Here is an 11,126-nt window from a genome sequence, read left to right as displayed (position 1 = left end):
CATCTTTTATGCATAAATTTTCATCTTCAAACATTTAAATTCATGCGTCAGCTGTCTATAACTAAGCTTGGAACACAATGATGAAGCTTGAAACCCGCATATTCCAGCTTTGAAACTTTAGTAGCTAATTTCAAACACCATACCGAACTGTTTTCAACATAAATAAAATAAAAAAATAATTTGATAATATGTTTGAGAATTTACCAAACTTAATCGAACTGGCCAATAACTAACGATTAGCCGTTCATTGTGTTGTTAATCAATTTTCTATACTCAAAACATGGTTATATGCGTGAAAATACCTCTATTTAAATAATAACTGTCAATGATCCGTAACCCAATTGAACGAAGTGAGACAAATCCAAATACCTTATTTAAAGTGGTCTTGGGTGCAACTCCCATTTATGACAAAAAGAAAATTAAGGATCCTACATTGGGCCAGAAGGTTTTTTCATAAATAATAGATTTTTTTTATAAAGAGAGTCTCTGGATCGAGACTAATTTCATTTCATACTCAATAAATGAAGGATCTAACATACCGGTGTGAGATTTCTTTTTCTTTTTATAAGAAAAATAATAAGAATAAGTATAGGTGTGAATATAATAAACCCGTGTTAATTTGTCATAGTATAAATAAGCCCGGCCACCGCCACCGCCACCGCCACCGTGGATATCATCGTCTCTAGAAGCCTCATTCATTCCCGTACATTTGTCCCCTTATTATCTCCCTTCACATTTTTAATATATTCATAATAATATTTCACTATCTTTCTTTTGTAAAGCAAGCACTTGCTTCACCAATTTGTCTACTACTATCATCATCTTCAATCATGCCTCCTTGTCTCCAGCTTCTTTCTATCCTGCTTCTGTTAGCTCTCGTTGGTTATTCAAGTAAGCTACTTTCCATTTTAACCCTTCGTTTTCATTTCCTCACTATTCATACTGAAAAAACACAGTTGCAACGAACTCATATATTGTTAGATTCTTTCTTTTGCCTTTTGTTCTTTTAACCTTTTTTTTTAAATCTTAAAACTAGTCGTTTGTCCCCTGTAAAGTGAAAGAAAAACTTACCGGAAGTGGCGGTATGGTTTTGGTACTGTATTACAAATTCGGCTTACCATATTCAAAACTTAGGTGGTTGTTTGTGTAACTTAATGGAACCCGAGGGTTGCTATATTAAAAATGTTGTGTAACTCATGGAATTTGAGCGTTATCATATTAAAAAGATGTTGGGTTATATGTGTAACTAAATGTGACTTGTGGGGTACGATATGTAAATAGTTTAGCACGGATATAATTTTAATACACAATATAATATAATTTGTATGATAAGAATAAAACATAGATATTACATCAACATAGCAGGTAGGTGGGCAATATAATATAATTTGTATGATAAGAATAAAGTTTACATTGAAATACAACACAAACGGGCAACAAATTTCACCACTAGCCCTTTTTGAATGGCTAATGAGGTTTTTTTTAAATTACATTCATAGACCCTATTATTCATGACTCGTTGAACATGACTAAGTAGCTCAGGCCCGTTTCCGAGGATCGTTAAAAAATTTGGGCCTTAAGTAAAAGGGTTTTTGTTGGGTTTAAACAAATAAATTTTTAAATGTGCTTACTTGGTTATAATCGGGCCTTGAAGTAGCTCCAAGGCCTTAAAAGCTACGAAAACCAAAAGTATCATTACAATGCTTTGATTTTGCCTTTTGTGAATTAGCTGTCCTGTTTAGGATGTTTTTGTAGTGATATGATTTTGTTTGATTAAAAACAGATGCTGCTTATTGTGTATGCAACACTGCAATGAGTGACTCGGTGCTTCAAAAGAACATAGATTATGCTTGTGGAAATGGTGCTGACTGTAGTCAAATCTCTCAAAATGGGGCTTGTTTCAACCCTAACACTGTAAAAGATCATTGCACCTTTGCTGTCAATAGTTATTTCCAAAAGAAGGGTCAAGTGCAAGGGAGCTGTGATTTCTCAGGCACCGCTAGTGTTGTCCAAGCACTACCTACTGGTATGAATTTACCATTTTACCCCTCTTCAAGATTCTTTTTATAGTTTTTTTTCTCATTTCTATGTGTTTACAGGTGTAAATTCTGCTTGTTTTTCAAGGTATGATCACTTTCCATCATAATTGGATGTTGTCTGTTTTCTCAGTTTATGATGCGTGTTATTTATTGAAAGTTGTGTCAAGATCTGATTTTTATTGTGAGGTTGTGTGTTGTGGGATAACTAGCAAGAACTAGCTATCACGCGACGTCACCGCCATGTCGACGGTGTGGTTTTATCTTAACTAGCGCGTTGTGGGTTAACTTTGTTTAATCAATATTTAAAATAAAAGGAAAAAAAAGTTAAAAAGTAAATAAATGTGTGAGTGTGTGTTTGAATATGATTGGTGAGTTTGAAGTGGGCCCCATCCATCAAGAGGGATAGCGTCGCCATAAAAATGGCGCTCGAGGGGAAAAGAGTGTTGGGCGCCATCATGATTAGTAGAGTGTTGTGGTTTAACAGCGCCATGGGAGGACGACTACCATAGCGCCGTTATCCTTTCTCCACAACGGGCAGTCTTATTGTGTTAATAAATAGTTTTTACTTGGCCAAAATGATGAAATGCAGAGATTTGCTTTAATTACTTGTACGTTATGCATTACAAATTGTTTTTGATCCCAAAAACCTGCCTCTTGACATGAAACTGGTATTTCAATAATTATTATGATGAATTAATATCTTTTTACTACCATAAGAGGATTACGGTTTTGTCAGTCTAATTAAGTGGTCATATGAGCATGTTTGCCGTTAGGGATGCTCATGGGTCGGTAGGTATTGGTTTTGGGTTCAAACTAGACCAAAAATCGGAATTTAAATGACGACTGAATATTCACATTCTTTGGATTCTAACATTGCAGCACTTCAAGTCCATCACCACCCGGAACCGGAACTGGAGTTGGGACCCCGCCTCCTGGAACTGGAACTGGAACCGGAGTTGGAACCCCGCCTCCAGGAACCGGATTTGGGACCCCGCCTTCAGGAATTGGAACTGGAACTGGAACTCCTGGGACTGGAACTCCAGGGACTGGTACGGGAACCGGAATAGGGACAGGTGAGATCACACCGATTGGGCCCGGGCCAATAGGAACAAATGGCTATGACAGTAGTGGTTCGATATCCATTCACGGAATGACAAACCTTCTGACACCTGCAAGCCTTTTAGTTTTGGGCTTTAGTTGGTTCAGGCTTATCTAAATAGGGTTATGTATAACATCTGGATGAGATATTCGTGTTGTAAAGTAGGCTATAAATTGTTTGCTGTATTCTATGAATTCAATTTTAGTATGAGCTTAAAGATGTGTTATTTATGTTTCAATATAATAAAGGTATGTTATGAAATTGTAATGTATATTAGCTAGGTACAACCACTTACATAATAAAAGGTGGGTACCTCTATGTTAGGGGTGTAAGCGAGTCGTGCCTAAGTTCGACTAGGCTTGAGCTCGGTTCATTTCAAGCACGACTCGTGAGTTATTTTTTCAAACCCGGGCTCAACTCATATGTTATTTATTAACTAGTTTATACGTTTCTAATTACTTTTATGTATTTTGTGAAAAAACCTTAAAACAAGCATAAACTCGGCTCAAGCTTAGTTGTGTAGTGCGAAATTATAGAAGTCTAGAAAGGTAAAACTTAAAAGTACTTGAGGATCGATAAGCCAAAACAAGCTTCCCATACAAGGCTATAGCTCGGATTTAATAACTAAATGATAAACCTAAACAAGCTACCCATACAAGGCTATGGCACGGGTTTGGTAACTATGCTAGCTTTATTTTAGGCTTAGGCTTGAAAAAGCTTGGCTCGTTTCGAGTTTTTCTTCGATCCGATCTTGAGTAGCTCGCGAGTAGCCTGGCACGTTTGAACCTTTAATCCATACCGTTTGAAAATGAAAATAGTGGACACTGAATTTATGATATTTTGCATAAAGAAGAATTAAAAAATTGTAAGAATCTGGACAGTACCAGAAGAATTACTAAGATCATACAATAATTATTAACATGTTCCAAAAAATGAATCAACACTATGATTAAATCATCATTATTCAGTTTGATTAACAACGGCATTCTCTTCCTGCTTCGAAAATAATGGAAGATTATCCCGGGTCTCCACAAAATCCTTGATGACTTTCGCGACAGCATCTGGTTTTTCAACGTGTGGTATATGACCGCATTTTGGTATTTGCTGAATTGTTGCATTCGGAAGCTCACTATGTAATCGCTGCATGATATTTGATGGTAGCCGGTTATTTAACTTCATCATACGAAAATGAGAGTAATGATTATTATGATATAAAATTATAAATGTACCAACCGCAGCTAGTGTACAGTTGATTACTTGATCATCTTCGCCCCATATTATGAGTGTTCTCTTCAGAACCTAGTGTGTCGTCATATTATTATCAGATTTACTTATAAATGCGTCAAATTGGGTTATGCTATATGGGTAAAGTTAAAATACAAATGACAACAAAAATGAGAGGGTGAGAAGAAATCTAGTCCATTGATCTTAGATTTGAATTATTGAGATTTATTTAATAAATAAAAATTGATGGAAAGGGCATGAAGGTAATTACCTACCTTTGTTGACTTTCTCTCTCCACATGCAAGGCACATGTCAATTCCCCCATCATTTTAAAATGTCAATAACTTTTTTATACGACATTATTTTTTTAAAAAAAAAATTCTCCATAATAATAAGCGTTTTTTATCTTTAATATGAGTATCATATTGTTATATAAACATAAAAAAAATTAATGGGCTTTTTTAATTGTGTTTTTGTGTTGTTCATTGTGTCTTTTAGTTGAGTTTTCATATGAATTGTATTATAGATTTTGATTATTATATTTTTCAATTGGTACTCATATTAAAGACAAAAATTAAAACAAAGATTACGTCATTGTGTCGTTTTGTTCATCATTAACTTTTAGTCATTGTGTAATACGTTCATTGTCTTTTATTCGGATTGACATATGACAAATTCATTTAATTTGAGAAAAATAATATTGCGTTCATTGTATATTACGTTCAAGTCATTGTGTAATGTGTTGTTTCCATTGTGTTTTACGTTTCAAGTCATTGTGTTATATATATTCACCATTGTGTCTTACGTTTTAGGTCATTGTGTTATATGTATTCACCATTGTGTCTTACGTTTTAGGTCATTGTGTTATACGTATCACCATTGTGTTTTACGTTTCAAGTTATTGTGTAACATGTATTAATCATTGTGTTTTATGTATTAGATAATTTGTTGTTATTTTATCATTATTTTTACATATTATTATTACACAACGGTGTTATTAGAATTTAAAAAAGAACATATTGATGAGTTAAAAGACACAATGGTGTGCGAAAAGACACAATGACGAAAAAAGACACAATGATAAGCGAAAAGACACAATGGTGTGCCAAAAGACATAATGACGAAAAAAGACACAATGATAAGCGAAAAGACACAATGGTGTGCGAAAAGACACAATGATGTGATTTTTGTTTTAAATTTTTATATAACAAAAATCATACTCATATTAAAGATAAAAAAAAACTTGTTATTATAATGAATTTTTTTTAAAAAAATATATCATACGAAAAAGTTATAAACGTTCTAAACTGATGGGGGTATTAACATGTGCCTTGCATCTGAAGAGAGAGAATGTGTACAATTACCTCTATACCCTTTTTCCTTTGGTCCCCCATTTGACACATGTCAATTATTTATGGCTTATCACACTTCTCATTTCTGTTACCTTTTGTAGAATAACTTAACCCTATGCTATATATATATATAATCAGGGCCGGCCACAGGGGAGGGCAGGGAGGGCTCAGGCCCCAGGCCCATCCCTTAAAAAGGCCCCATGGTTTTCTTCAAAAAGATTTTATATATACATGTATTTTTGGTTCATAGAGTTCGCTTATTGATTAGTAAGATGAGAGAGTGAACGGATTTTGATTTTCTGAAAATTTTCCGGTGAGAACGAGGACGGTAGAGGCGGCGGCGGTAGTATGGTTCATGGAAAAATGAAGAGGACGACCTAAAATTAAAGTACAGCCTCTCCTATAATATTTTATTTGGTTTAATATTTGAACGGCGGGAATTTCGAAGATATGTTATATTAATTAACAAGTGACAAACTTTAATATTTGTTTATTTATTTTTCCTTTTTTTGTTAATAGATTGTAACCTTTTGCATCTTACTAACCTTTTATACCGTTAAAATAAATTAACTTAAAGTATTTATTTATCCATCATTTAGCTTCTAAATATAATTTTGAGTTAAGTGCTATTTTAGTACATGTGGTTTGTTTAGGTACGCAGCTTTAGTACAATTTTGGAATTTTTTGCAAATGACTACCTTAGTTTTCTAAAACTTGCGAATTTAATACTTTTTTCTAAACCCGTCTATTTTTATCTGTTAAGTCAGAGGTAATTTGGTAACTTCACTATTTTTTTATTTTTTTCTTTTCTTTTAATCAAATTCTCCATTTACATCTTCATAATCTTAAATCCCTAAATCTCCAAAAAAAACCGTCACCAAAATCCGCTTAGCGCCAGAATGTTCCTAGCTCGTCGGAAAACCTCACTCGATCAGAGCTTGGTCAGTTGATATCGGGTATAGAAATCATCAAAGGATGATCGGTGTTGGCTATCATCGTTGTATTCTTGTTCGTCGTCAAATCGAGGATTGCCGGATAAATATGACACTCATCAGAATATACTTCTTGGTGGTCGGAATATAGATCGAACTTTTAATCCACTCTTTTATGTTGCCTAAACAGTCACCGGGTTCACCTTTTGATATGGCCAGGCCCTGGTATCGTCGCCACAACCCTGAACTGTCAGCGCTAGGCGGAAAGCGCCGCCACCGGTATCCTTCGCCTAGAATTCGATTTCCTCAGCAGGGTCCTGGCGCGGTAATCTCTTTCGTTCACCGACTTCGCCGGAGCTGTGGTAGTTGTCACCAGCCGCCGATTGATGCCACTGGACATCGTCGGAGTTTTTATAGTCGTTCACACCTCCGGGGAAAACTATTGATGTGTTGCGTGGGTTTGGGGGGATGTGTACAGAAGACATGAAGGGTACTGCTTTTGTATATCAGAGTGACCATTTGTTAATGAATTCAAAAGCTTTGCAGCCATTGATGTTCTTCAACAACCAATTTTAGGATGACCCAACAATCAAAATGCCTAACAATTAACACATTTCCAACATACCAACAAACTTGGAGATTTAGGGATTTAAGATTACAAAGATGTAAATGAAGAATTTGAATAAAAGTAAAGAAAAAAATAAAGAAAATAGTGAAGTTACCAAATTACCCCTGACTTAACGGATAAAAATAGACGGGGTTAAGAAAATGTACTAAATTCGCAAGTTTTAGAAAACTGAGGTAGTCATTTGCAAAAAATTCCAAAATCGTACTAAAGTTGCGTAACTGAACAAACCACAGGTACTAAAATGGCACTTAACTCTATAATTTTATAAAAAAAACTATAATATTATTTATCGTATCCTATAAACACCAACTAAAGTAATATTATATAAAGGCGTAAAGTATTCTCACGTATAAATGACATTTCGTTAAAAAAGCTACTGACAAACACTTATGTCCAAAAATAAAGTTTTATTTAGACCCTTTAATTAGAATTTATTAGTTTCACCACTGCAACAAAGAGCGGGCGATGAAGAATTATAAAAGATTACCCTATTATTGATGTTTGACAGCTATAGTTAGATAAAAAAAAATATAGAAGACAAGTTAGATTAACTTGCTAAAAGGAATTTTTGTTTTGTTTATTATTAACTTATTATCATATTTGTTTAAATTATATAAGAGTTTGAGTTCGTATTTTAGGGCCCTTTTCTTTTCATGTCCTAGGCCCTAGTTTTTTTACGAATTCTCAGAGACGGCCCTGTATATATATATATATATATATATATATAAACACAAGAATAACCTGAGGAATCTGGGCAGTGACATTATATCCCCCGCTGTTCATAAAGTCAACGGTCGCGTCTTCCCACCAAGGTAATAGACAATGTAAACGTCCAATCTAAAACCTTTAAAATTTATAAAAATAAAATAATTTAAAAAACATTTGGAAATTGTACAAATCGCGAAAGAAATATTAAGAACTTACACGTGTCCAATCTAAGCATGTATCAAGTCCAAGAGAATTAAACGCGATATTAGTAGCATAAATACGCAATGGGAGGCTCTTTAACAAAGCTACCTGGTCAAAATGGTAAACAAATGTTTTAATCATCAATAATAAACAAACTGCATCACATACTGACATATACTCACACCGGCATATGCTACAAACTTAGGTAAACTCGAGAGGCTTCCCGTGCCTTTTGCATAAACGCTTGCATCAATCAAAATCAGCTTATCAACCTATAAAAACATCCAAACAAATAAGAATTACGTGTTACGGGTCAACTTGAGCCGAACCCAACACTGTTTCATATTTTGCCACCTATAGTTTATCATATTTGTAAAAGAATTAGTTTGTACTTACTGCTTCGGGATGATTGATTGCAAAGTCGATTGCAACTGCTGCTCCAAGACTCGGCCCGACTAGCAACATAGGCCTTCCAATATAGGTCTTCCAAAACTAAATGAAAAAAGGTGTATTAAAAACTAATTGGGGAGAACTCATGACTAGTAAAAGACGAATTTACCTGAAATAGGTGATCGCGTTTGGACTCTACGTTACATAGAGGAAGATTTTCTGATGTAGTCAAAAAAATATAACAAGAAAAGCGATTAACCAAAAAACTAATATATAAACCCAGGGGTATGTTCAAATGAGAATCAACAAAAAAGGCGAGAACCATGACAAGAATTACACAATCACATGTTAATTCACATGTGAATTAACATATAGGTTCTCACCTATTTGTGAATCTTATTAGAATCTTCCACTATAAACCGGTATATAAAGATGGAAAATATATATTAACAAAAACAACCTAAGTTTGAGAAACCCCATCCGAGAATATCAATTGCCCAAGTCTCAAAGCCAGCCTGCTCAAGAAGTGGAAGTGTGTATCTCCATTCTAAACAAGAGCTGCAAATTAATAGTCAACTGACCATGTTATTGAAAGTGAAACTTTTGACATAACGCGTTTAATATAATGCCTAAAATGACAAAGGGGTAACGCGTTTAGCTAGCATGAGTATTTTACCAAAATTTTTACATTCTTGGTAAGTTAAACTGAACAAATTTAGAGTCGTTAGATGCGTGTACCTGTCAAACCCGTGAAGTAGAACAAGTGGATTGGTCGTATTTTGTATCAATAGCTTCACGCAGCTACTCATAATGCAATTGTTTGAGATGCTAAGCTGTGAAAAACATCAACAGAAACTCAATATAAATCTATATCTGTTCCTTTTTAATATAATTTAGACTAACCAAAGTGATAAAAGATTATATCCAATTTGACTTTAGTAAACCACAGTACCACACTTCAGGTTTAGGAAACACTAAATAAACATGAACGTACTATGAATAAAATGTTTAGCAAACTGTATTAAAGTTTGTTTTGATCCCAAAAGCAACCATCCATGTAGCAAGCACATTGTGATGTTATGATTATTTAGCTGTCTAGTCTCTAGAGACTGGTTTCCTATTTTGTTCTATCAGACTGTTTCAAACTTCCTAATTTATAACAGGGTTGATTTAATCTTGAAGTATTCATAAATAGTACATTAGCTTAAGTACAAAATTTCAGACCCAAAAGTAAATAAATAAATAACAACAACAATAATAATAATAGTTAGATGACGAGGGCTCGAGCCCCTTCTCTAAAGCTTGATCTCGGCAATTGAGTTTTTTCAAGCTCGATCTCGACTAGTTTATTATTTATTAATTAATTTATATACATTTTTGTTATTTTTATATATTTATAGAAAAACCTTAAACAAGCCTAAAACTCTGTTCGAAAGCTCCTGTAGTATCTTAAACGAGCCAAAGTTTGGCTCGAGCTTGGATGTGTAGTGTGAAATTAACACATTAAAGTCCGAATAGGTAAAACATAAAAATACGACAAGCCTAAACGAGCTTCGCATATAAGGCTCGGGTCGTTTTCAGTTGCACCCGTAGGAATGAATACCTCAACGGGCAGCCTCTGAATCCTTGAAGCTAATTTTCGGGCAAATGGGTCTTTAACTTTCTCCACTTGTTTAGGCAGAAAAGAAGGGAAATTAACCTCCGCCGATACTCTGAATATCATGGTAGTAGTGGTGACACACATTTGGAGCGTCAATTTACGCGCTGCGACACGTTAAAATTTGAAACAAAAAGAATGTTAAAAATGTTTAAAAGAAACGGATGACACTAGAACTTATCACATATGAAACACGTCATACATTTTAGCACGTGAACGACATTAGGATTATACCCACTCAGAAGTTCCATGTTTAACTTATTAATTTAAAGGCTAACACCACTCTTGAATTTTAAGAGTGGTCAAGTAGGATTTACCTGACCTGAACCCACACCCGATTAATAGTAAAGATGAGACTTGAGAAGTGACCCTAAAGTAAATAATTGGTTCAAGTTAGTATCGGACAATGGCGGATCTAGACTAAAATCTTAGGGGTAACATTTAATTTTTTTTATCGTATATCATATAATGTAAACGAAACAAAAATAGAAACACGATAATAAATAAATTAAGCACGTGGGGTATATGTTTCCCCTCTTTGGTTTTTAAATGCTTGAAATTGAGCGACTACATCATCTTATTTTAATTTATCAAAAGTTTATCTTTCGATCTCACAAACTAACGTATTGTTCAAATACTCACTACCCATTCGATTGCACAAATCTGTCTTGATAAGCTTTATTTTAGAAAAACATCTTTCAACGATTGCGGTTGCAGCTGGTAAAACCAACGTTAGCTTTAATATTCGATAAACCAAAGGAAAAGTGACGTGCTTTCCGGTTTCCACCATTACAATAGCAATGTTACACATTCACCAAATTTTACAAATTTATCATCTTCATTTGAAGTGTGATAAAATGTCATAAGTTCACCCGAAATACACCATCTTTCTTCAT

At 34.3% G+C, this 11,126-nt stretch overlaps 2 protein-coding genes across 2 annotated transcripts; one reads left to right on the top strand and one right to left on the bottom strand.

Annotated features, from left to right (window-relative positions):
- The first annotated feature begins 697 nt into the window (after window positions 1–697).
- Window positions 698–3,354, top strand: LOC143620622 (uncharacterized). The gene is made up of 4 exons (XM_077092278.1): window positions 698–891; window positions 1,784–2,026; window positions 2,100–2,124; window positions 2,919–3,354. Exons 1-4 carry the CDS (start codon window positions 831–833, stop codon window positions 3,253–3,255), a joined length of 666 nt encoding a protein of 221 aa, XP_076948393.1. The 5' UTR covers window positions 698–830; the 3' UTR covers window positions 3,256–3,354.
- Window positions 3,355–4,098: 744 nt separating this feature from the next.
- Window positions 4,099–10,303, bottom strand: LOC143620612 (alpha/beta hydrolase domain-containing protein VTE7-like). The gene is made up of 10 exons (XM_077092272.1): window positions 10,177–10,303; window positions 9,312–9,406; window positions 9,034–9,131; window positions 8,743–8,792; window positions 8,580–8,675; window positions 8,366–8,455; window positions 8,199–8,291; window positions 8,016–8,111; window positions 4,372–4,437; window positions 4,099–4,278 (listed from the first exon to the last, which is right to left on the bottom strand). The coding sequence occupies exons 1-10, from the start codon at window positions 10,294–10,296 to the stop codon at window positions 4,099–4,101; spliced, it is 984 nt and encodes a 327-aa protein (XP_076948387.1). The 5' UTR covers window positions 10,297–10,303.
- Between the last annotated feature and the right edge of the window lie 823 nt (window positions 10,304–11,126).

The sequence above is a fragment of the Bidens hawaiensis genome, unplaced genomic scaffold (assembly GCF_021521415.1).
Source record: "Bidens hawaiensis isolate Kalapana, Puna unplaced genomic scaffold, B.hawaiensis_p1.1 tig00000296_1, whole genome shotgun sequence".
In the NCBI taxonomy this organism is placed as follows: domain Eukaryota; kingdom Viridiplantae; phylum Streptophyta; class Magnoliopsida; order Asterales; family Asteraceae; genus Bidens; species Bidens hawaiensis.
The sequence above is the reverse complement of the archived record's forward strand: the minus strand, read 5'-3'. Positions and strand labels throughout refer to the sequence as shown.

Excerpts from the sequence above, each read along its gene's own strand:
- LOC143620622 (XM_077092278.1), top strand. The coding sequence starts at position 831 with ATGCCTCCTTGTCTCCAGCTTCTTTCTATCCTGCTTCTGTTAGCTCTC. Across the intron at positions 892-1,783 it reads AGCTCTCGTTGGTTATTCAA|ATGCTGCTTATTGTGTATGC; the intron begins GTAAGCTACTTT and ends GATTAAAAACAG. Across the intron at positions 2,125-2,918 it reads AATTCTGCTTGTTTTTCAAG|CACTTCAAGTCCATCACCAC; the intron begins GTATGATCACTT and ends CTAACATTGCAG.
- LOC143620612 (XM_077092272.1), bottom strand. The coding sequence starts at position 10,296 with ATGATATTCAGAGTATCGGCGGAGGTTAATTTCCCTTCTTTTCTGCCT. Across the intron at positions 9,407-10,176 it reads TTCAGAGGCTGCCCGTTGAG|CTTAGCATCTCAAACAATTG; the intron begins GTATTCATTCCT and ends TGTTTTTCACAG. Across the intron at positions 4,279-4,371 it reads TCAACTGTACACTAGCTGCG|CGATTACATAGTGAGCTTCC; the intron begins GTTGGTACATTT and ends AATATCATGCAG.